The 25,707-nt window shown below is 36.5% G+C and overlaps 1 protein-coding gene across 14 annotated transcripts in view; it reads left to right on the top strand.

The window, feature by feature from the left end:
• The window catches only part of STAG1 (STAG1 cohesin complex component), a 402,189-nt gene that overhangs the window by 221,620 nt on the left and 154,862 nt on the right, over positions 1-25,707 (top strand). For 13 of the 14 annotated variants that reach the window (XM_074031098.1, XM_074031099.1, XM_074031097.1 and 10 more), the window contains 3 exons: positions 3,110-3,314; positions 21,867-22,018; positions 24,393-24,466. In XM_074031098.1, the coding sequence (XP_073887199.1) occupies positions 3,110-3,314; positions 21,867-22,018; positions 24,393-24,466 (431 nt within the window). Of the gene's footprint in view, positions 1-3,109; positions 3,315-6,108; positions 6,248-21,866; positions 22,019-24,392; positions 24,467-25,707 lie in introns of those variants that run through there. The other variant, XM_065539959.2, reaches the window with a different exon arrangement.

The following is a 25,707-nucleotide window of genomic DNA, read 5'->3' as shown; positions in this document are numbered from 1 at the left end:
ACAGGTTTCAGATTTCTTTAGTGATGAACTGCCATTGACTAGTGCTTAGGATACCAAAATTTTTCTAAATGTTCAGGCTTCACCCTCAGATTCCTCTGCTGTCTGCACCCCAGTGCTACAGAGGGTATCTCTCTCCATACTGTTATCCCTTCTGCTAGTGGTAGACTGGTGTTGCTTATTGCCTGGCGCTATGACGGGGCATCTATTGTCCTAATCCTCCCTCAGTTTAACTATGCTTTGTGAGCCACCAAGGGGCCTCCTCAGCTTTCCTGTCTCTCCTTTCTGTAGCAGCCAACCTCTGTGTCGTCTGTGGTTGGCGTTCAGTGGGGGCTTCTGCCCTTCTTTCTTCTTCTTCTTTTTAAATATATAAATAGTGCTTTATTGATAAAAGGTTAGTTTAAATGGATGCAAAATTGCTGTGTAAAATAAGTGTTTTCAAAATACATTTCTATGGGTAGAGACTATCTTTTAGTAAAAGAGAAGTTATATATTATCAAAAATACGTATTTAGCTTTGGGTAGTAAAACAAAAGGGGATCAGAAGTATAGCAGTGTGGGCCCTTCCTCCCTGCATAGCTGTTACCAGGAGGCAGCGTGCCTGAAGTAGTACTTTCACTCAAACATACACAGGGCTTACATTAATCACTTGCAGATGCTTTTTTTCTTTTCTTACAGATTTTTCTAGCAAAGTTATTAAACATCAAAAACTCAAATAATGGGCTCTGCATGGATGTACTCTGAAGTCATGGAACACTTTTTCTTAGTTACCTTCACACAGTAAGCCATAACATACAGTTTTTGGCTATTCCTAATTAAGCAACAGTGAAGGGTTCTGCCCCTCTTTTAATACTGGCAAACCTCTGCTTAGTATTGGTATAGGATTCACGTCTCAGGACATTGTTTTGTCTCCTTCTTTCCTCCCAAGTAGAGGGTGTTTTCTTCTACTCTTCTCTCAGCTGCAGTGGGTCTTTGCTGTGCGTTGGGGATGACTCCATTTCTTAATCCTCTTCCCACCAGATTGAGGCTACTTTATAGAAGAGAAGGGTCTAGAGAAGTGAACCAGACATTTTGCCTTTACCCCGAGAAGTTCAGGATTACCCCCTGTAGACCTGCATTAACAAGAAAGGTGTTCTTGGTTTTTCTGCCCTGTCCCCAGGCTTTGTTGTGAGTACCTGGTACCTGGTTGAGTCCTGTGGAATATAGTTTTTTGTGTTTTTTTGTTTGTTTGCTTGTTTGTTTGTGTTTGTTTTTGAGACAGGGTCTCTCTCTCCCCTAGGCTAGGCTTCACTAGTGACCACCAGTTGTACCAGAATCATTTACTAAATAATTCATCTATCTTCACTGCTCATAATTATTCTCCATCAGTAGGAATGCATTTGTCTCTGAGTAACAGAAAAGCTGACCAATAGTGGCTTAAAACTCAAAGGAGTTTGTCATGTAGAGTAAATGTGGGAGTAGACATCAAGGACCTAGACTTCTCCTATTTTTCTCTTCAACCATTCTTTATCCTCATACTGGTCCCTTCATGGTTGCAAGATGACTGAACATCCCACATCATGTATGCATTTCAGATGAGTGAAAAGCAGGAACAAAGGAATAAAGAGATCATAATATCCTATGTCATTCATTTTAAAAGGCTTTTCCAGAAGACTCATCTAGCAAATTACATTTTTTTCCCTCAGATATTTCTTACATATTTTCCAGGCTACTCATGTATCTCCTGTCAATTATTCTTCTCTTCAATTCATGAACTGAATTGTTTAATTAAGAAATCAAATATTTTAGTTCCTTAGGGGTTTTGTTTGTTTGTTGTACTACATTTGAATCTTTTGAAGTATGCTGCTTTTTCAGGTTTTCCGAAGTGCTGATTATTCTGCCTTCCCTGCCTTGCTTGATGTTGGGCCTGTTTAGGTAGTTTATTTTCTTTGTAGCTTCCCTTAGGGCCAGGTTCAGTTGTTGTGGATCACAAAATGGCTGATTCTCAGTTGGTATAAAACAAGAGGAACTCTACTATGGTGGGGTTTTGTGATATAAAAGCAGCAGGTAGGCTGCTGAGATACCTTTAGGAAGCATCTTCGCTTTCTAGTCTATGTAACTTCTCCAATCTATACTCACACTCCCAGTCATGGAGTGCTCCCTACCACTCATCTAACACCAACATTAACTTTCTTTTGGGGTTTTGACTCTGAGTCCAGTCTCTTCTAGTGTCTGCTTTTTGTTACCTGTTCTTGGGATCTGCTATTCCATATATCACACTGGTGCTCTTCCCTATGACTCCAGCAGAGCTCAAGGCCTCACTTACAAACAAATTTGCCTAGCAGCACTTTGTTCTAAAAAAGACAAAAAGCTACACATTGAGAATATTCAGGCAACCATGTTCACAGAATTCCTTATTCTCTGCCTTGTTAAATTCCATTTCTGTACTAAAGTGTCTTAGGATAGAGAGGGAAACCTTTAGCCAATTGGGTTGTACTCTAAGTTTTGTATTTTAAACAAGATGACACAACCTGGTGATATCAAAAACTCAGATTGTTTTCTTAGAAAAGTTAATTAGTCCAGTGTATGAAGTGAAATTAAAATCAAGTTCATAGTAAAATTTGAAGAAATTTGGTTGGAGTTTAGGATGTATAAGATCATTTTTGGACTTCCCAGTGAAATGCTTATACTTTTGAAATTATCACTTCTTAAAAATTCAATTTAAAACCTTGAAAGATGTGATATGACGCAGGTATCATTATTACTTTGATCAAAATTCAAATGGCAATTATCCTTTCTAGTCTAAACTTCGAAAATTTTTTTTTACTATTTCAAATTATCTCAGCTAAGATCCAAATACAACAAACCAGACTATTATTTTCAATGGAAGGTTTAGAATGATAAAGTGGATGCTGTTTCTAAAATAGTAATTTTGAGTACTTTAAGAATTACTTAGTTGTGGCAGATCAAAACCAAATAAAGATAAAGCAATCAAATGTACTATGAAAGTCACCTATTTCTTTCTATAATGACTTTGCAAAAAAGGGTTCCTATGTAGGTAGGAAGGGAAAAAAAAACTTTGATCAAACTGCTATAATATGACATGCTTAATATGTTCCTTTTCTCTTTTTTAGGACAGTGGTGATTATCCTCTTACCATGCCTGGACCTCAGTGGAAAAAATTTCGTTCAAACTTTTGTGAATTTATTGGAGTCCTGATTCGACAGTGTCAGTATAGCATAATTTATGATGAGTATATGATGGACACAGTAATCTCCCTTTTGACGGGTTTGTCAGACTCCCAGGTCAGAGCTTTTAGGCATACAAGTACCCTGGCTGGTAAGTAATCAACATTTTATTTCCTTTTCATTTAGTTTTGTTGAATATGTTTTATTCTGATTAAAAACTTAATGAGAATAAGATTTAATTAAAACTTTAATTAGAATAAAACTTTCATTTGAATAGTTTTTGTTAAAATTTATGCCTGTTTTGATAACTGGCATTTGATAACCTCAAGAATGAAAATTGAAATTTTCTGGCCAGTGTCATCAAATGGCTGTCTGAATGTTTAGTTACTAATGTACATCCTTATTTATAACTGAAGAAATTTTAAGAGACCACTAGGCCAAATTCTTTGGAAAACCCAAGTAATAATAGTTGAAATTCCAAATTTATTCTGTTTTTTAAATTACATAATTACATTGTTTTATTGCTCATTATTATTATAGATAAGTGGGTAAATACTTGTTTATATATTTGAAACAATTCCATCCATTAGGGCAACAAACATTCTTCTATTCCTAGTGCTATAATAACTTAAACATACTCAAATATTAACGTATTTAAAATCAGTGCTTAAGGTAGGCTGTAGATAATTTGAAGAACTAACAGATTAGTTTTCACTTTTGCTTTATTTTAGAAGTATCATGACAACTTGTCAACCAACTATATTCATTTTTTTCTTGACTTTCAGTAACGAGGTAATTTTCTTATTTTAGCAGTTCTATTTTTCCTTCACTGCTTTAACTGTGCCTACCTAAAATGACTATTTTTTTCATTCATAATGGAGTGTGTGTGTATACTCGTTGAGTGTTCATAATTGTATGTTTAAATAATCCCAAAGTACATCTTTTTTAGTAGCAGTAACTTTGCCTGTATTCATCTTACTTATTATCATGACAAACTAGATTTAGACTCAGTAATTACATTTTATTTTGCATGTAATTTCTCGTTTATCTAATTTATTTAAAGCACTGTTCTTCAAACTTTAGCACACACCAGAATCACCTACAGAGCTTGTTGAAACAGATTGCTGGGCAAGAAGTTCCTAGGCAATGTTGATGCTGGTGATTTGGGAACTACACATTGCAGATGTCTGCTTTAAAATTTTTTTTTTTTTTTTTTTTTTTTTGGCTTAACCTGTTGCCCAAAGCCATTAAGATAATAATTGGAGTCATCTGTATGTTTTTACATTCTTTTTTCCCAATTCTCATTTTTCCCTTACTCAGTTAATTCATATTAACTAATATTAGTGTTTATTATTCTGTTGGTTACAGTCCCAACCAAATAAACATGAAGCACAGTTTGTTTTTTCTGAGAGTATTCTCTTCTCATTATTAGGAAGAGAAGGAGATATTTTACCCAATTTTATCTGTTTTCAAAATATTAAAAATATAATTTGTTGAAAAATACCTATGTAGAACATACATCAGATACAGTTTATACTGTGTTTTGAGAGTATCTTCTTAAAAAGTTACTGTAAAAATACTGTTTATTATTCAAACAGTTATATAATGTTATATATTTTTTTTCTAATTCCACAGCCTTTAATAGTATCCTCTGCATTTGGTCCTTGCTTTTTTTCTTTTCTTTCTGTTTTCTATTCCTTTTTATCTTACTTTCTTCTTTCTGTGCACAGTAATGCCCATTTACCTGGTTGTCACATGCATAGGAAATTCAGCAGTTTGGAAAAAAAAAAACAAAAACAAAAACTTAAAGTAGAAATTGCTTGTAAATAACCAATTTTGCTGTCATAAAAATTAACGAATTTACTTTGATACAGAAGTTATTATCTGGGTTTCCCAAGGCCAAGAGAGGAGAAGCAACAAGTTAATTGAGGGCTGATAGTATTGTGAAATGACCGTTTAAAATAAGAAGACACAAAAATTAGTTTACAGATCTCCAGATAGAGCACAATCTTTGGCTTCTCTGTAGGGGCAAGCTACCTTTCTTTAATCTAGAAACTTGTGTGCATTCTGTTTAAAAGATTAATTGTATGCCATTTAAGAACCTAAGAGGAGTGCTGTATTATAGAAATATGCACAATATTTTGACTCTTAAAACATTGTTTTGTGAACAATGTACTTTAAGTCATTTGCATTTGTCCTTCACTGCCATGTAAATGCAGTATTACTGTATTTTACTGCCTTTATGATGGTCCATTTCAGTTCTCCTTTTCATTTGTTCATTTTTAGTAACTTTCATTGTATTGTTTTCTCTATACTTATCCCTTTGGTTATCTCCATCTGCTAATCTTATATATGTTTAAATATATTTTCATTATGGCTTTCTTCCTATTCCTTTTGAATTGAGTGTCTCCTGCTTCCCCCCATTGCCTTTCTGTGTCTCTTTTCCACAGTCCACCTGTGTTCATCATAACTTTTAAAACTACTTCATGAATGTGATTTTGTTTTCAGCTGTGTTTTTTTTTATATTAATATCATCATGTAGCCTATTTAAATTTGAAATTATTTTTCAAAATCAGATATCGAAAAGCAAACAACATATGTTTATACCAAATTTTCAAAGGATAAAACTGACTTTTCAGTTCTCTCAATTTACTTTAAAGTATTACTGTAATTCCCATGTGTCTACACTAATTAATGGTCATATCTTCCAAGGCTCATTTGTATAAAATGTGAGACATAGCAGTCACCTACCCTTCAACAAAGCACAGAGGGCTTGCTGAGAACTTAATTCCAGGCTGGACAACAGTTATCTATCTTTTCAAGGACATTTTGTTCTCATCTGTGCCCTCTTCTTATTTTTAATGGTATATGTACGAGGAATAGATTAAAAGATAATCATTTTTATTCACTTTGCAGGACAAGTCTTGGGGACTAGATAAAATGGGCAGGAACATTTAATCCTCTGCTTCAAAGACTATGTGCATGGACAGTTACAAGGCAGTTATGGCCAGATATGATTATCGGCTTTGGAATAAAATGCTCCTTGACATTGCTTATATCTTAGCTGAGAAGAGAGACCATCAGGTTAGTTATTTTGTAGGGTACAGATGTGATGAGTTCCAGAGCTTCATAAGTCATCAGAGTGGTCTTATCAGTAGTATTTTTAATCTGTTTTCCAAATACCCCATTTTCTTGTTATGAATTAAATATGTGTCCCTATTGTCAGTGTTTATGCATTGCATTTAATTGTATACTTTCACTACATTTTTATTAAAAGTTTTTTTATCATTATGTAGTTCTTTATGTCTGTTTATTCCACATGCATAAGTATATTCTTATTTTTCCATTGGAGGTAAACTCTCTTTTTAGAATACATTTTACCATTAAATTGAAAGAGACTGTTAACAATTAAATTTTATATTTTCTTTTATCCCTTCGTTGGAATTTTCAAACATACTGTCCTAGTTATTTGACCCATTTTAATAAAGAAACTTTACATTAAAGTATAGTTTTTATTAACTATTGATCTTTAGAACTAAGTGCCCTTATTTTTATTTGAAATAGCTATCTCAGTTGGACATAGTAGTACAGTTTGTGGATTTAATTTACGTAAGAAGCATTGTGTCGTAATTATTTTGGTGGATTTACAGTCTGAGACTGGGAACTTTTTTTTTCAAATTTGATGACATTTTTATTTTTTGAGGGAATATTTTCTTTGTAAGGTCAAAAATAGATAAGATTTTCTTTGTTTTACCACTTTGTTGTTTGGTATTATGAAGATAATTTTACTCTCAATTGCTTTTCAGGATTATGTTTATTTTTAGGCATTTGCTTTTAAAATGTACACCAATACTTTACAACTTGTTGACTTCAAATTTTTGTTAGAGGACAACATTCAGGATGAGTAATGTTGGTTAATGTTTTAATTTTTTGTTACTTTCTCACATAATTTTCTGTGATGTTATAAATTAATGCTGGCTACCTCTGACTTCTAAAGAGAAAATTCTAATTTGAACAAAGGGGAGTTAAAATACAAAATTTGTATTAATGATGACATGATGATTGATTCTATTCTCTTTTTTCCCTCCTAAAATGAATTTGGGAAAAAATTAGAAAATGTGGTCAAGATCATCACGAGGCCAGTCTTCATCAGTGCTTATCAATAAGTCACTCTCAGACTCCTGAGGGATAAACATTTCTTTATACTTTATGGTTGATTTTATAGTGACATGGTTCATTATTGATTAACATTTCTTACAGAGTCACCATCTCCGACTTTTCCTCTGAGGAAAGAAATGACATATGAAATTGCTTTAATTTATAATCAGAGGCTGAAAATAATTTTGCCTCAGAAAATTGAAGTCTTTTTATTTGGCTTTCAGTTGCTGAAACCATGTAATACTGTGGTTGATAGAATGGGTTCTGGAGTGACTGTCTGAATTCATATTTGTCTCTGCCTTTTACTAGTTGGATAACCTTGGACAAGTCATTAACATAGCTGGTCTTACTCTCTTTATTTGCAAAGTGGGAAAGAAGAGATTAGGAGCGCTTGGGACAATGCTTGGCATTTAGTAAGCTGCTGCTATTATTCTATTATTCTTTAATGACAAAAAAGGATAATAGTACTTACCAATATTTCCCTTCATTTATGGTTTTACTCAGAATTTATTGATTTGCTTATTCTGTTTTAATAAAAAGTAATAAGACTTGGCAGACATGGGGGAAATCAGAAATAAACTAGTAGATAAACTTTCAAGAACCACTGTTAAGAAAACGAACAGCTTGCATTTTCTTTTCTTTTCCTTTTTGTAATGCATGTTTATTTTCTGATTCTCACTCTGTTGCCCAGGCTGCAGTGCAGTGGCATCGTTTTATTTCACTGCAAACCCCACTTCCCAGGCTCAAGCAATCCTTCCACCTCAGCATCCCGAGTAGCTGGGACCACAGGTGCATACCACCACACTCGGCTAATTTTTTTGTAGTTTTTGTAGAGTTGGGATTTCGCCATGTTGTTCACGGTCTCGAACTCCTGAACTCAAGCAGTTTGCATACCACGGCCTCTGAAAGTGCTGGGATTACTACCACACCCATCCTGCATTTTCATTTTACTTATCTTTGGCTCTCAGGACCCATATTCTGTTTATTAAATTCAATAATTATTTTATACTTTTTAACCACACAGATTATTTCTGGTTTCTGTGGTTAAGATGTGAAAATTTTAGGGCAATCTGGTATTATCAAAGAATGGACCATGTAGTATAAATAATTGCTCTTTTTGTATTTACATTTTTTATATTCATTTTTCAAAATTCTTCTAGAGTTTGACCTTTTCATTGCTTTGTACTTTTACTTTGTCTTTACTTTTTCACCGTTGTGGTTTTCACCTCTCCTCCAGATATAAAACCTTTGTTCAATTTTCTAGGGTTTGTATACAATAGACCTCTGATGTTCTCATGGGATTAATGCCCAATAGTTGGCCAAATCTGTAAATACCACTGTATCATGTAGTTGTACCCATAAAATAAAGTATAACTTTAAAATGTGTTTACTTTTTTGAATCTGTATATTTAGGTCTAGAATAACTTTTGAAATTTTCTAACTAAAGAACTGTCATTTTTCTTAGATTATTCTCTTTTACATTCTATCATTGGTTCTGAAAAGTAGCTTTCTTTTGGCAGCCAGTTTTTATAAAGAAACAAGGATTTTTAAAATTACTTTATAAGCATTACGTATCTTGAATTTATTAACTTGGTGACTTTGGACAAATTATGTAACTCCTTTGCCTTTCATCTCTATAGCATAGGTACTAATAGTCCTTTCTCACAGTAGTATTGGGAAGCTTAAATGAAATAATTTATCTTTTGTTTCCTGAGTCATATAGATGAAATAATTTATGTTAAATATGTAACATACATCAGTCACTCAGTAATTGTCTAATGTTGTTTTTTGTTGTTATTGTTGTTTTCGAGATGGAGTCTTGCTGTGTTGCCCAGGCTGGAGTGCAGTTGCACAATCTCAACTCACTGCAACCTCCCTCTCCTGATTCAAGCGATTCTCTTCCCTAAGCCTCCTGAGTAGCTGGGACCACAGGCATGCGCTGTCACACCCAGCTAATTTTTGTATTTTTAGGAGAGATGGGGTTTCATCATGTTAACCAGGCTAGTCTCGATCTCCTGACCTCTGGCAATCCGCCCACCTCAGCCTCTCAAAGTGTTGGGATTACAGACTTGAGCAACCATGCCTAGCCCAATGTTGTGATTTTTTTAAATTATACTTTTTAAATTGTACTTTAAGTTCTAGAGTACGTGTGTACAACGTGCAGGTTTGTTACATAGGTATACATGTGCCATGTTGGTTTGCTGCACCCGTTAACTCGTCATTTACATTAGATATTTCTCCTAATGCTATCCCTCCCCCTGCCCCTGACCCCACGACAGGCCCCGGGGGTGTGACGTTCCCCGCCCTGTGTCCAAGTGTTCTCATTGTTCAGTTCCCACCTATGAGTGAGAACATGCGGTGTTTGGTTTTCTCTCCTTGTGGTAGTTTGCTCAGAATGATGGTTTCCAGCTGCATCCATGTCCCTGCAAAGGACATGAATTCATCCTTTTTTATGACTGCAGAGTATTCCATGGTTTATATGTGCCACATTTTCTTAATCCAGCCTATTATTGATGGACATTTGGGTTGGTTCCAAGTCTTTACTATTGTGAATGGTGCCACAATAAACATATGTGTGCGTGTGTCTTTATAGTAACATGATTTATAATCCTTTGGGTATATACCCAGTAATGGGATGGCTGGGTCAAATGGTGTTTCTAGTTGTAGATCCTTGAGGAATCGCCACACTGTCTTCCACAATGGTTGAACTAGTTTACACTCCTACCAGCAGTGTAAAAGCGTTCCTATGTCTCTACACCCCCTCTCTAGCATCTGTTGTTTCCTGACTTTTTAATGCTCGCCATTCTAACTGGTGTGAGATGGTATCTTATTGTGGTTTTGATTTGCATTTCTCTGATGGCCGGTGATGATGAGCATTTTTTCCTGTGTCTGTTGGCTGCGTAAATGTGTTCTTTGAGAAGTGTCTCTTCATATCCTTGTGATTTTAATATAGAGAACAGCAAAGCTTATTTGGTTTGGTTATAAAGAGGGCAGTTAACTTGAAAAATTTTTGAACATATTTTTCATTTTCGTATTGTACACTAGAATATTTTCAGTATATATAAAATTACATATACTACTTATAGAGAATTCAGAAAAAGAGAAAAGTACAAAAATAAAAATTCTCTATAATGGTCCCATCTTATGACTATACCATAACTTGTTGTTATTTTTTTTATTTTTTTTTTTTTTGAGACGGAGTCATGCTCTGTCGCCCAGGCTGGAGTGCAGTGGCCGGATCTCAGCTCACTGCAAGCTCCACCTCCCGGGTTCACGCCATTCTCCTGCCTCAGCCTCCCAAGTAGCTGGGACTACAGGCGCCCGCCACTTCGCCCGGCTAGTTTTTTGTATTTTTTAGTAGAGACGGGGTTTCACCGTGTTAGCCAGATGGTCTCGATCTCCTGACGTCGTGATCCGCCCGTCTCGGACTCCCAAAGTGCTGGGATTACAGGCTTGAGCCACCGCGCCCGGCCTTGTCTTTGTTTTTTAGATCCTCTATCATCTTTTGTTTTCTTCTTAATTTGTTCTCTCCTTTTTGTGTAGCATATTTTCTGATAGTTTCTTGAGAAAAAGGGAATTCGGGAAATATGTATTTGAGACTTTACATGCCTGAAAAATATGTTGTAGCTTCTTGCTTAATAGTTTGACCTAATATAAATTTCATAATTGAAAATTATTTTTCTAAGAATTTGTTTCTAGTTTCCAACATTGCCATTGAGAAGTCTAATGCTAATTTTAGACTTCTGGTTGTGATCCTGTTTCTTGTCTTTGGAAGCTTTGCGATTTTTTGTTTGTTTGTTTGTTTGTTAATGAAATTTCTTGATGGTATCCTGAAATTTTGTAATGATACACTGTTACGTATGTTTATTTTCCATTTCTTTGTCCTTTCTGTCCGTTGTATTACCTCGTGTTTATTAAACTTAATTTTGAGTATCCTTTTACATTTCTAAGAGTTCTTTCTTATTTTCCAAGTCTTCTTTTTTTTTTGAGATGGAGTCTGGAGTACGGTGACATGATCTCGGCTCACTATGACCTACGCCTCCTGGGTTCAAGGGATTCTCCCACCTCAACCTCCTGAGTAGCTGAGATTACAGGCATGTATCACCATGCCTGGCTAATTTTTGTAGTTTTAGTAGAGATGTGGTTTCACCATTTTGGCCAGGTTGGTCTCAAACTCCTAACCTCAGGTGATCTGCCCGCCTCGGCCTCCCCAAAGTGCTGGGATTACAGGCGTGAGCCACAACACCTGGCCGAAGTCTCCCTTTTTTAAACATTCTATGTTTCGTAGGTACCTTTTCTTTGATGATATTAATTATTTCTCTGAGGTTTTCTTCTGCTCTCAGTCCTAACCTTTCTTCTTCTTATTCTCTGCTTTTTAAACTGTCTTTCATATTGGATATTTTCCTCAAATATGTGTTTCTTGGCTCTGTAGTCATTGTTGATAGTGAGATACTAAAAAGCTCAGTGGCAGAGGGGTGTGTGTGTGTGCACCTCTGTCATGGTGGGACATTGACTCTGGCTTCCAGATTGGTGACATCACTATCGAGCAGTCTGGTGGTCAGTTAGTATTTTTTTATAGACCCTCAAATGTTGGTAGTGATAATTGTCTTCCCTGGAGAAGTTCAGCCTCTGCAGAAGGATCTTCCAGTCCACTTAAGCTTGACTGCTGTCTGCTCTTTTGGAGTTGGGTAGAATGAAGAAACACTCAGGGCATTCACACAAACCAAACATAATCACACATATATGTCTAATGACTCTGGATTTCTGGTTTATTTTCTTGAGAAGATAAATGTCTGGACTTCCAAAATGAATGGTCATAAAGGAATTTCTTGACTGCCTGGCTTGGAGTAGAGAGTTGGGGATTTAATTGCTTATTATACAGACTTTGAGATGATATTCCTAGTTTCAGACCATAACACACTTCATCTTCTATGGAACCTACTACTTCTAATACCTGATGGTGTCTGGATTCTATCGAGCAAAATAGCTTATTTTTATTTTCGAGACAGGGTCTTGCTCTGTCACCCAGGCTGGGGTGCAATTGCATGATTACAACTCACTGCAGCCTCAACCTCCTGGGCTAAATTAATCCTCCTGCCTTAGCCTCTTGAAGCTGGGACTACAGGTATGTGCCACCACACCTGGCTAATTTTCCTTTTCTTTCTTTTTTTTTTTTATTTTTTATTTTTTTATTATTTATTTATTTATTTTTTTTGTAGAGAAGAGGTTTTACTGTGTTGCCTAGTCTGGTTGAAATTCCTGGGCTCAAGCCTTCCTCCCACCTTGGCCTCCCAAAGTGCTGGGATTATAGGTATGCCCCCCACTGCACGCCCAGTGCTCATTTTTCTTAGAGATATGGTTGTCATGCTTTTTCTACCCTTTCTTTGATTTTTAATGGTCTCTGCTCATCCTCTTGCTGTCCATGTTCATATATTCTTATATTGTGGTTAGGGATTGCATGTTTTTTCTGAGTTTGTTGAATATGGATGAAAAGTGTTTTTTTAACTTTTATTTGACGTTCAGGGGTACATGTGCAGGTTTGTTATATAGGTAAGCTCATGTCACAGGGACTTGTACAGATTATTTTGTCACCCAGGTATTAAGCCTAGTACCCATTAGTTACATTTCCTGACACTCTCGCTCCTCCAGACCTCCCACCTCTGTTAGACCCCACTGTCTGTTGTTTCCGTCTGTGTGTTCATGTGTTCTCATCATTTAGCTCCCACTTATAAGTGAGAACATGAGGTATTTGGTTTTCCTGCATTAGTTTGCTAAGGATAATGGCCTCCAGCTCCATCCATGTCCCTGCAAAAGACATGATCTTGTTGTTTTTTATGGCTGCAGAGCCTTCCATGTTGTATATGGACCACATTTTCTTTAACCAGTCTACCATTGCTGGGCCTTAAGATTGATTCCATGTCTTTACTATTATGCATAGTGCTGCAGTGAACATATGCATGCATGTGGCTTTATGATAGAATGATTTATATTCCTTTGAGTATTGTGTTAGTCTGTTTTCATACTGCTATAAAGAATTCCCCAAGACTGGGTAATTCATAAAGGCAAGAGATTTAATTGACACACAGTTCTGCATTGCTGGGGAAGCCTCAGGAAACTTAGAATCATGGCGGAAGGCAAAGGAGAAGCAGGCACATTCTTCACAGGGCAGCAGTATGGGAATGAGTGCAAGCAGGGGAAATGCCAGAGGCGTATAAAACCATCAGGTATCAGGCCAGGTGCAGTGGCTCATGCCTGCAATCCCAGCACTTTGGGAGGCCGAGACAGGTAGATTACTTCAGGTCAGGAGTTTGAGACTAGCCTGGCCAACATGATAAAACCCATCTCTACTAAAAATACAAAATTAGCCAGGCGTGGTGGTGTGTCCTGTAATCCCAGCTACAAGGCTGAGGCAGAAGAATCACTTGAACCTGGGAGGTGGAGGTTGCAGTGAGTCAAGATCGCACCACTGCACTCTAGCCTGGGTGATAGAGCAAGACTCCATCTCAAAAAGAAAAAATAAAAATAACCTAGCTGGACATGGTGGTGTGCACCTGTAATTCCAGCTACTCTGGAGGCTGAGGCAGGAGAATCACTTGAACCCAGAGGGTGGAGGTTGCAGTGAGCTGAGATCACACCACTGCACTCACAGCCTTAATGACACAGTGAGACTCCATCTCAAACACACACACACACACACACACACACATATCCCATCAGATCTCGTGAGAACTCACTATTGGCTGGGTGCAATGGCTCGCACCTGTAATGCTAGCACTTTTAGAGGTCAAGGAGGGCAGATCATTCGAGACCAGCCTGGCCAACATGGTGAAAGCCCCGTCTCTACTAAAAATACAAAAATTAGCTGGGCCGTGGCGGGTAGCTGTAATTTCAGCTACTAGGGAGGCTGGGAGGTGGGGGTTGCAGTGAGCCAAAATTGCACCACTGCACTCCCGTCTGGGCAACAGAACGAGACTCCTTCTCAAAAAGTAAAAAAAAATTCAAAGAACTCACTATCATGAGAACAGCATCTGGGAAACTGCCCCCATGATCCCAGTTACCTCTACCTGGTCCCACTTTGGCATGTGGGGCGATTATGGGGATTACAATACAAGGTAAGATTTGGGTGGAGACACAGAGCCAAACCATATCAGGTATATACCCAGTAATGGGATTGATGGGTCGAATGGTAGTTCTGTTTTTAGGTCTTTGTGGAACTGCCACACTGCTTTCCAGAAAAATGGCTTTTTAAGAGATAAATGGATTTGTTAAATCTGTATCATTTGGAAACTGGTAGTTTGTCATAAGATCCCTTTAAAAAAAAAAAAAAGCATTGTAAAAATAAAGTACTATAATCACCTCTCTCTTAAAAAATCTAGTTTGTTCCACTATATCAGACGTATTTCCAGGGTGTATAATAATAGTTTTCAAAGATATAATAGGTGTAACTAAATATAAATGCAGTTTTTTACTTTTCATTTTTATGTTTAGCAAGACAGAAATGCGAATTGTTGGTTATTGATTAAAAAGGTCAATGTCCTCAGTCTTCGTTTTAGGCATCCCATTTCCTGTTGAACTCTCCTTTTGTTCCAGTGTTTTCTTCTGTGTTTCCACTCTACTGTTTTTTTAACTGTGATTTTAAATACTTTGACACTATATTTTTAATGTTCTTCACACTCTTCATGTCCTCACTGCCTTTATTTTTCCCACTTAGATTTTATCATTCTTTATTATAATCTCATCCTCCTTCATACCATCAACTTCCTTGTTTCTGTCTTCCTCTTTCATATTCTCTAGGAAAACCCCATATAACCATCTGTCCCATACCTGCACCAGAGCTGAAAATGGCTGGAGAAAAATACATACCATAAGGGCTGGGCTTTACGTTTTTTTCCAAGTGGTCCCTTAATGCTGCCTAGCAGTTCCCTTAGAGTATTATACTCCAGGGTTATTTCCACATCCTAACAAAATTGTTTTATACTTTCTCCTCAAAGCTACATTTCCTATCTAGTCTTCACATTTAGCTGATTATCTTGCCTGTTTAATCGGGATAGTTGAAAGAGAATCCTTCAGGGATTAAACCTACCTGTCTAGCTGCAGTTATACTCATATCCTCTATCCGTTTTCTTACTACAGTGGCCTGTAAGGCCAATCCCCTTGTATTTGTGCAGTGAATCTGATCCCTTTTCACCTTCTCAAGACCTTTGTCTCTCAAGTTGTTCTCACTCTCATTACTTCAAAATTTCCCCCTTTTATTAGATAACTGTTACTATTTTGCTAACATACTCTTAACAGCTCCCATCTTTTAGGAACCCTTTGTGTTCTCGGTTCCCCCAGAGAAACAGAACTAAGAGATATTCTTGCATCTCTCTCTGTCTCTCTCTCTCTCTGTCTCTTTCTCTTTGTCTCTCTGTCTCTCTCTTTGTCTCTCTCTCACACACACACACAGACACACACATTTCATTTCATTGATGTGGTTCAGCACAATTGTGGGAACTTGCAAATTGGAGATTTGTAGGGTAGTCCAACAAGCTGGAAATCAGGCAGGAGTCGTGCAGTCTTGAGTCTGAGATCTGTGGAGCAGGCTAGAAGCTCAGGATTTTATTTACTTATTTATTTGTTTTAGAGACAGGATCTCACGCTGTCACCCACGCTGAAGTACAGTGGCACAGTCATAGCTCACTGCAATCTTGAACTCCTGCGTTTATGTAATCCTCCCACCTTGGCCTTCCCAGTAGCTGAAACTACAGGGGCAAGTCTCCATGATCGGGTAATTTTTAAATTTTTTATAGAGATGGAGTCTTGCTATGTTACCCAGGCTGGTCTTGAACTCCTGACGTCAAGTAATGCTGACCTCAGATAATCCTTTCACCTCTGGCTCCCAAAGCTCTGGGATTACAGACGTGAGCCATTATGCTCAGCCTAGGACTTGATGTTGCAGCCTTGAGGCAAACATTTCCTCTCTAGAAAACTCTGTTTTTTCTCAAGTTTTCAACTGATTGCATGAGACCCACTCACATTATTGAGGGTAATCTCCTTTATTTAAAGGAGATTGTAGATGTTAATCATACAAAATATCTACAAAATTATTTCAAGGTGATACCTGTGTTAGTGTTTGATTAAGTAGTGTTTGATTAAGTAATTGACTATGATAGTCTAGCCATGCCTGGACACATAAGACTGACCATTACACTGTACCTTGTTTCCTCACATCCCTCTAGCTTCAGTCTCATTTTTCTCCTTTTCTTTACAGCAAATCTCGGAATTATTTATATTCACTCTCTCCACTCAGTCTTCTATTAGGTTTCTGTCTCTACCACTTCACTACCTCTCCTGTTGAGGTCAGCAGTTACCTTCTTATTGCCCAAATCAGTGAGCTGCTCCAGTTGTCATCTTTTTTTCCTTTGGAAAGACACAGCTACCTTTTTTTCTTTTTGGAACACCGTCTTCACTTGTTTTCTGGAATATCACATTGTCCTGGTGATTTTAGAAAGCTAAACTGCAAATACTGAATTATCTTGAGACTCAATCTTCAGACATTTTTTTAAAATGCATTCACTCCTAATTGAATAAAGTGAAAACCAATTTCATAGACATTATTTTTATTTAAAAATATTGATGAAGAGGAAAATAATATAGTTACATGGTTTAAAATTCAGAGTATGCCAGGCGTTATGGTTCATCACTGTAATCCCAACACTTTGGCTGATGTGGGAGGATCACTTGAGGCCAGGAGTTCAAGACCAACCTGGGCAATATAGTGGGACCCTCATCTCTACAAAAAAAAAAAAAAAAAATTTTTTTTTTTTAATTAGCCTGGGCATGGTGGTAGCTGTAGTCCCAGCTACTCAGGAGGCTGAGATGAGAGGATCACTTGAGCCTGGGAGATCGAGGCTGCAGGGAGCTGTGATTGCACCACTGTGCTCTATTCTGGGTGACAGAGCAAGACCTTGTCTCAAAAAAAAAAAAAAAAAAAAGTAAAATTTTATATGGTGAAATGTTACTCTTTCACTCCTGTCCCCGATCCTCAAATTAGCTTCCTTGAAGACAACCAAAGTTGCCAGTTCCTTACGTTTTTGCAAACATGTTATATGCAAATAATAGCAAATACACATTCAGTGAGAGGCAATAGGGTGTGGTGTTTAAGAGCTGGGACTATGGAGCAAGACTGCCTGTGGTCAAATTCTATCTCTGCCAGTTACTGTGTAACCATCAAGTCTTTTAGCTGATCTGTGCCTCAGTTTTCTCTTAATGTAAAAAGGGACTAATAATGATAGTACTTCCTTCGTAGATTTGTGAGTTGTATATGAATAAGTATGTTTATACAGCTTGCAAGAGTGACTGGCACGTAAAAATAAATAATACATTCTTTTGCACAAATGATAGCATATACACACTGTAAGGCTATTTTGTCTGTATTTTTCCATCAACAAATATCTTGGTGATCTTTTGTTTACAACACACAAATAATACCACCTTTTTCTAATTTCCATCTAGTTTTATGGTTCTGAATACCAGTATCTTTGATAATGACTTCCAAATGTGTATCTACTAGACATTTCCACTTACATAACTAATAAAAATATTTCTAATTATCTTTGCCCTTTCTATTTATCTCATTTCCTTCATTGTAATCTAACAAATTCTTTCAGCGGTATTTTCTTTCCTTTTCTTTTTCTTTCTTTTTTTTTTTTTTTTGAGATAGAGTCTTGCTGTATCTCACAGGCTAGAACACTGGGGTGCAGTGGTGCGATCTCAGCTCACTGCAGTCTCTACCTCAATCGCTAATCAAGCGATTCTCCTGCCTCAGCCTCCCAAGTAGCTGGGATTACTGGCGTGCATCAGCACATCCGGCAAATTTTTTTTTTTTTTTTTTGTATTTTTAGTAGAAGCGGGGTTTCACCATGTTGACCAGGCTGGTCTCCAACTCCTGACCTCCAGTGATCCACCCACCTCAGCCTCCCAAAGTGCTGGGAGTACAGGTGTGAACCATCTCGCCCAACCTGGTATTTTCAAAATACACTTCATATCTAACATTTTCTCTCTACCTATTGCTGCCAACTTAATCTAACCCAGCATCATTTCACTGAGTTGCCAAAGGTGAAAAACTTAAGACTCATTGCAAACTTTGAGCAAAATATTTTCAGCTCTCCCTCACTGCTCCTATTTAGTCTCCCTTCCAGTTTTACTCTCCTATACTCTGGTCACACATCAGTTTAAAGTCTAATTCAGGCTATTTCACATCACTCCACATTCTCTAGGAGATCTTACGCAGTTAGATTTAATTCACGAGCCCTAAGGAGAGGATAGGTTAACTGAATCCTAGTAACACTCTTATAATCTGGCCTCTTCCTTCCTTTTAAGTATCCTCTTCTGCCTCTAACTGCCTGTGTGCTCCAACCAGACTAAATATTATGCTCTATAGTGAATACCGTCCTCCCAATAGTTTACCTTATAACGGTTCCTGGAAAGCTGTTCTGCTGTGGAATCATGTGACCATTCCTTCACTTCATGCTCAAATGTCAAGGCCTCAGAGAGGCCTTCCCGAAAGACCATCTAAAATAGCACTCCCTTCACTCTCTAATTTAATTTTTACCACACTTTTTCTTTATAGCACTAATCCTTAACTGACGTGTTTTTTTTATTTGCATATTATCTATTCATTTATTGTCTTCTTTTCCTCACTAGAATGTAAAAATCACAAAAGCAAGTACTTTGTTTTGTTCACTTACGTATCCTTATACTAGAACAGTGCTCAGTATATGCTGGATTGTTAGATGAATGAACAAGGATTTTAAATAAGTGCTTCTTTAGCTATGATGAATGGCCAGTTTTTAATTACAAATCTGTCACAACCTAGTACTTTTGTAAAATGCAGTGGAAATAGTATATATGTATGTATTAGTATCATGCTATTAAAATCAACAGGCATTAAATTGTCAGATTGCTATAAAAATTTCTAAATGTTTTCAATTTTTTGCTTATAATGAACTTCTAATAAACTTGTTGTGGTCAGCACCTATTTGCAGACCATACTCTCAGTATCGCTGTACTAGAACATATTTACCATTTTATAGTCAGCAGTTAAAATGTGAAAGCTGAATGAAGGATGTATTCTTCTCCTTGCTAGACAAAAAGAAGCCACTTAAAAGCTGATGTCACATTATAATGGCTGAATTCCTGCAGGATTATTAACTTATAAAAAGGTTTTGTTAGTAGTACCAGGAAAATTTAATAATACCATTTCTATGCAGGGATAAGTCTTTCAGTGGACTCAATTAAAACATCATAATCTTCATTTTATGTCTATCGTTTAATTTAAGGTTTGTTTTTAATAGCTGTTTATGTGTTACTCAGTGAAGTCTCAGTTTTACAGGTTTAAAAATATTTTATCTTAGTAAACACTGCTGTATTATAACTAATATGCTTCCGAAGATATATTGATCATTTTTTACATGTCTTGTCTGTTTTAGTTTGTTGATTACTGTTTATGTATCTGGGATGGAAGGAGAGTCATTAAATAATGACATTTGGAGTTTGGGATCTGGGTTCACAAGAAGATATATAGCTGAAAGTAAAAGCTATAAAGTTTTTAAAAAGCCGTGCCTCAGTTTCCACTGGTGAATTGCAACTAGGGTTGGTGTTAATTTTAATGCTTTTCAGCTCCTGGATCTTCAAGTCATTTTGCATTAGATATCTGAAGGTAGATACTAAATTAAGTTCCTTTGGGTGTCACTTCATATGCTCAGAACAAACACTGATAAACTAGTATTATCAACTTGAGTAGTTTGAATGCTCCAGATTCCTCTTGTCTTTGAGCTGTTCTCTTTCCTTATACAGTTTAATTTTACAAATTCTTTTAAACTTCCATAGTGTGGTCCAATATACTACTACTGGCAACACACAAAACTCAAAATCACTATCTTATATTTTGAAACACAAGACTATTTCTCAGTTTAGTGTTCGAGACACTTTCACAGGGAAAGAAACATTTTGATTTAATGCATTTCTAATGCAAAAATCCTGAAAAATCCATTTCTGGTCACTAATTTAAATTTGTTTTTCAGGATTTTTGCATTTTAATTTTTACATGTAATGGTCACTAACTTAAACATTTGTTTTTCAGATTTTTTATCTTACATTTTGGTTTAAAGATAGGAGCAATTATTTAATAACACAGAACTGATCAAAATGTAGATAGAGTTTCCGAATAACAAATTGAGTGTGCATGTAGATAGAAATACAGATACGGCATACATACATACATACGTGTATTTAGAAAACATATATGTTTACATATGTAATTAAGAAAAAATAGGCCAGGCATGGTGGCTCATGCCTGTAATCCCAGCACTTTGGGAGGCTGAGGTGGGCGGATCACCTGAGGTTGAGAGTTCGAGGCCAGCCTGGCCAACATGGTGAAACCCTGTCTCTACTAAAAAATACAATAATTAGCTGGGTGTGGTGGTGCATGCCTGTAATCCCAGCTACTCGGGAGGCTGTGGCAGGAGAACCACTTGAACCCGGGAGGTGGAGGTTGCAGTGAGCCGAGATTGCGCCATTACACTCCAGCCTGGTCAACAAGAGCGAAACTCCACTTCAAAAAAAAAAAAAAAGAAAATGAAAGTTTATAAACAGTGCATGCTTGCTTTTAATTATATGGGTATGTTTGCAGATAAATGAATCAGTTATTCTAAAACACTGAACAGTTCAATTTTTTAAATAACTGAATGTTTAGCCTAAAAGGAACAAAAAGGGGAAATTATTTAGCACTACAAACTCTCTTGTTCCTTTGCCTGTATTTCCTATATTCTCACTATCTCAGTAATGAAAACAAATATGAAAAGACGGAAGTTTGAGGTGTGTGTCATACCAGTTTGTCAGAGGATGTGAAACAAATTTGAAAGTAATAAGATTTACAAATACAAGTGAACATTTAAAAGTACATTATCACTGTGGCTGGGGAGGATAGGTCAATTGGAAATTCACAAAGTACATTTTTAATGGACTTTTATGAGTTTGGTGGGATCAGTATGTTTTTCAGGTTTGGAGGTTGTGCAACTCTGAGGTGAGGAACAAAGGGAGAGGACCATATGTGGGGGTAAAGATCACAAATTGTAAACATTTAAAACATCTAAGATACCTTTGACACATTTAAGTAAAGGTACTAAGGATGCATTTATATATACTCATATTTGATGATCAGAAGAGAGGTTTAGGCTTGATTAGTGTGCCTTTAATGTGTGTATTTTTAGGAGTGGGGGAAAGGAGTTGTTGAAGATGATACTACTAAATTGCTTTCTTCTGTTAGTTAGGATGAGGCTGTGTTTAAATGGAAAGTGTTAACAAGCCAAGCTGAGGTAGAGAAAATTATATTGCAGATGAGTTTATTTCTATACATTAGTTATCTTTTATTTAAACTAAAATTATGCCTGGATTGTAAAACAGAAATTCACTAGTTTCATTTCTTCATCCATTGACTTTATTTATAATCTTATATGGATAAAGTTTTGATTCATAAGTATTTTAATATTTCTTCATTTCATAGCCATGAAGCTCATGACTGCTCTGGTGAATGTTGCCTTAAACCTCAGTATTCATCAGGATAATACCCAGAGACAGTATGAAGCTGAGAGAAATAAAATGATTGGGAAGAGAGCCAATGAAAGGTTGGAGTTATTACTTCAGAAACGCAAAGAGGTAAGTTGGCAACTGATGATTTTATGTTCTGTAAATGTGTGGAATATATATGACATTAGTACTTTTTAAATCCTCTGTAAAAAAGTTTATGCATATATTTAATTAGGTTATTTGATGTCAGGGTTTCCAAGTGAAACTGGAGCGTTCATTGGTGATCATGTAAGTGCCGTCTGATGGCAGAAAGGAATCATAGAACATGTCTGTTTTTGAAAGAAGTTGGTCTGGGAGTTAGGCAACTCAAAAAAGTTATAAGGCTATAGGCTCAAAAAGTATGATAAATACTAAAGTCAGAACTGGGAGCCAGCAAAGCTACATTTCCAGGAAAAAATCAAAGGCTGCATACTAGCTGATGTATAAGGCACTCCTGTGAATACGATTTTTCCCAGTTTTATAGTGACTCCTGTGAATAAGATTGGTCTCAGTTTTACAATGACATTTTCATATATGTGCTAAAAATGATTTTATACTTTTTTTTTTTTGAGTTGGTGTTTCGCTCTTCTTGCCCAGGCTGGAGTGCCATGGTGCGATCTTGACTCACTGCAACCTCCGCCTCCCCAAAAGCGATTCTCCTGCCTCAGCCTCCCAAGTAGCTGGGAGTACAGGCATGCGCCACCACACCTGGCTAATTTTGTATTTTCAGTAGAGATAGGGTTTCTCCATGTGTTGGTCAGGCTGGTCTCAAACTCCCAGCCTCAGGTGATCCATCCACCTTGGCCTCCCAAAGTGCTGAGATTACAGGTGTGAGCCACCATGCCTGGCCTGTACTGGGTTTTTAATAGGAAACATTTTTATTTATCCAATACTACATAAAATCTTAGATCTGTACTATTAGTCTATCTTATAACTTGAAAAAAGATCATCACATTACTGCAAGGGAATTATGTATGAATAATAACTTAATGGGTTCATAACAGGCAAGAAAAAGCAACACTGTTTTGATTAAATTATTAGCCATACTGTATTAGTTTGATAGGGCTGCTATGACAAAGTACCACAAACTGAATGACTTAAAAAAATAATATTATCTCGCAGGTTTGCAGGCTAGAATTCCAAGATCAAGGTGTTGGCGGGGCCATCCTCTCTTGGAAGGTGTTAGGAAGGATGTGTTCCAGGCTTCTCTCCTAGTGTCTGGTAGTTGCTTGGCTGGTGGCAGCATAATTCCAATCTTTGCATGACATTCTTCCTGTGTGTATGTCCGTCTCCAAATTTATTCTTTAGGACATCAGTCGTATTGGATTAGGGTCCTACCCTACTCCAGTATGGCCCCATCTTAATGAATTAAATCTGCCACAGTCCTCTTTCCTAATTTCACATTCTGAGGTACTCGGGGTTAGAATTTCAACTTACAAATTTTTAAGGAACGTAGTTTAACCCTTCACACATACCGTACTTGAAATATTATAGAAGTAAGTACTAGAGCTGGGCTTTCGTAAGTACTGCTGACTCAGAAATATATGCCTCTTATAAAATAATTAGTTTTTATATGATAAATGCAATAAAAGTAATTTTTAACACTTGGAGGAAGTTGCAGAAATTTGAATGATTTGCTATAAAAGTATTCCCAAAATTATTTTGGTAAAGCCTGAAACAAAGCATACAGCAAAAGAATAAATCTGAGGGAATTTTATTGTCACATTCATGTCATGTATGTAGTAAAAGCAAATATTTCACTGAATATTACTCTACAGTAAATTATAGAATAAATTAGAATAATAAATACCACCTTGAATGTAATTCAATGCTGTTGTTGTTTTTGAGTAATAATAAACACAAACTTTAACTCTGATCAGTTTTGTTGCCTGAAATTCGTATCTTTGCCATAGATATTTTTAATTTTGTTACTGTACTTCACCATAAGTAGCCAGGATCCTTTTTATCTTCTGTTATACCTCTTATTTTGGGAACGTGACCTGCTCTCTGTTACAGGCTAGTGAGATGCAGAGTAATGTTTAGATACATTAGATGAAGTAGGAAGTTTCTTTTACAACATCAAATATGTTAATTAGGGATGTTTCTTCAACCAAGAAAGGCAAAACCAAGCCCAGGGACCTGATTTGGACAGAAGAGGTCTGTTCCTAAGGCAGATGATATTTCAGAGATAGGAATCTGACCACACTTAGCTATGCCACCACTCCTTGTTTGTCATTGTGAAGTTTGTGTCTAGAGACAGACAGTGGAAAGTTCTAAAACCAATATGATATAAATGTATAGGAATAATGGAAATATACTGGTAATTCACACATCTGTCGTACAAGTGAGAAAAAGGGTTGAAAACTACCCAGAATGAGAATAACCAGGATTTAAAAACAATTGGAACTGTTCCTTCCAAATAAAATGACCAATATTTCAATTTATATATATTTTTTCATTTCAGCTACAAGAAAATCAGGATGAAATCGAAAATATGATGAACTCTATTTTTAAGGGTATATTTGTTCATAGATACCGGTAAGAGATTTTAAAAATAATTTTGAAGGCTTTTCAATTAAACATTTATTGATTTTTGTGTGTGTGTGTGTGTGTGTGGCCCAGGCTAACTATAAAACTCACTAATTATGACTTGTGTTTTGTTTTCTGCAAAACAACTTTGGCTGTCAGTGTCACACTACAACTATAGAAGAAATTGTATGACTGCTGCCATACCGCTGTTACACTCTTCCAAATTCAGAACATAGGCCGTTGGAAGTAGCTTATGTACTTGGATTTATACTGATGGAATATTAATTAATAGAATCATAAACTAATATGGCTTTAATAAGATATTCTTGTTTTCACATTTAAAAAATTAAATGCCCTACTTTCTTGCTCTGTGGTACTCATTTTGTTCCATGGGCAAATTAATAATTAAAAAAAAAAAAAAAACCTATGTGAAGCTGGGTGAAAAGAGGACAGAGAAGGGCACCCCCTGCAGTTAATGCAACAACTATATCTTCATTCTTGTTTCCTTTCAGATAAACACATTGAAATAAAAGCTGTTAGCAAAATATTTTTGTCATCCTCCATTGTGAATGATTTTAGTTTGTCTTTCTGTGAAGCCCAAGAACCTTAAAAACACTAACTATATTGTAAAAGAGCATATTTTACATTGAATGAATGAATCATATACATATACTTGTTACCTTCTGTTGATTAGATGTGATGTAAGTAGACAGACAATAAATAGAAGCACTGTTTTCATACCCATTTGAGAGTATATTTGGCTAATTAATATAGAGCGGTGGGATGTGGTGGCTCATCTCTGTAGTCCTAACACTTTGGGAGGCTAAGGTGGGGAGATCACTTGAGACCAGGAGTTCAAGACTACGTCTCTACAGAAAATTTAAAAATCAGCCAGTTGTGGTAGCGTGCACTTGTAGTCCCAGCTACTCGGGAGGCTGAGGTGGGAGGATTGCCTGAACCCAGGAGGTCAAGGCTGCAGTGAGCCTTGATTACACCACTGCACTCCAGCCTGGGTGACATAACAAGACCCTGTCTAAAACAAAACAAAGAAATACACACATACACAGCTGACCTTTGAACAACATGGGTTTGAACTGCAAGAATTGCCTGTAAACCATTTGTTTCCAACTAAACACGGATTGAAAATACAGTATTTGTGGGATATGAAACCTGTTTATGTGGAGGGCTAACTTCTTGAATATGCAGATTACTCAGAGACAACTGTATTATTTTTGAGTATGCATGGATTT

This window comes from Macaca fascicularis, chromosome 2 (genome assembly GCF_037993035.2).
Source record: "Macaca fascicularis isolate 582-1 chromosome 2, T2T-MFA8v1.1".
Lineage (NCBI taxonomy): Eukaryota > Metazoa > Chordata > Mammalia > Primates > Cercopithecidae > Macaca > Macaca fascicularis.
Note: the sequence above shows the minus strand (reverse complement) of the source record. Positions and strands in the feature narration are given on the sequence as shown.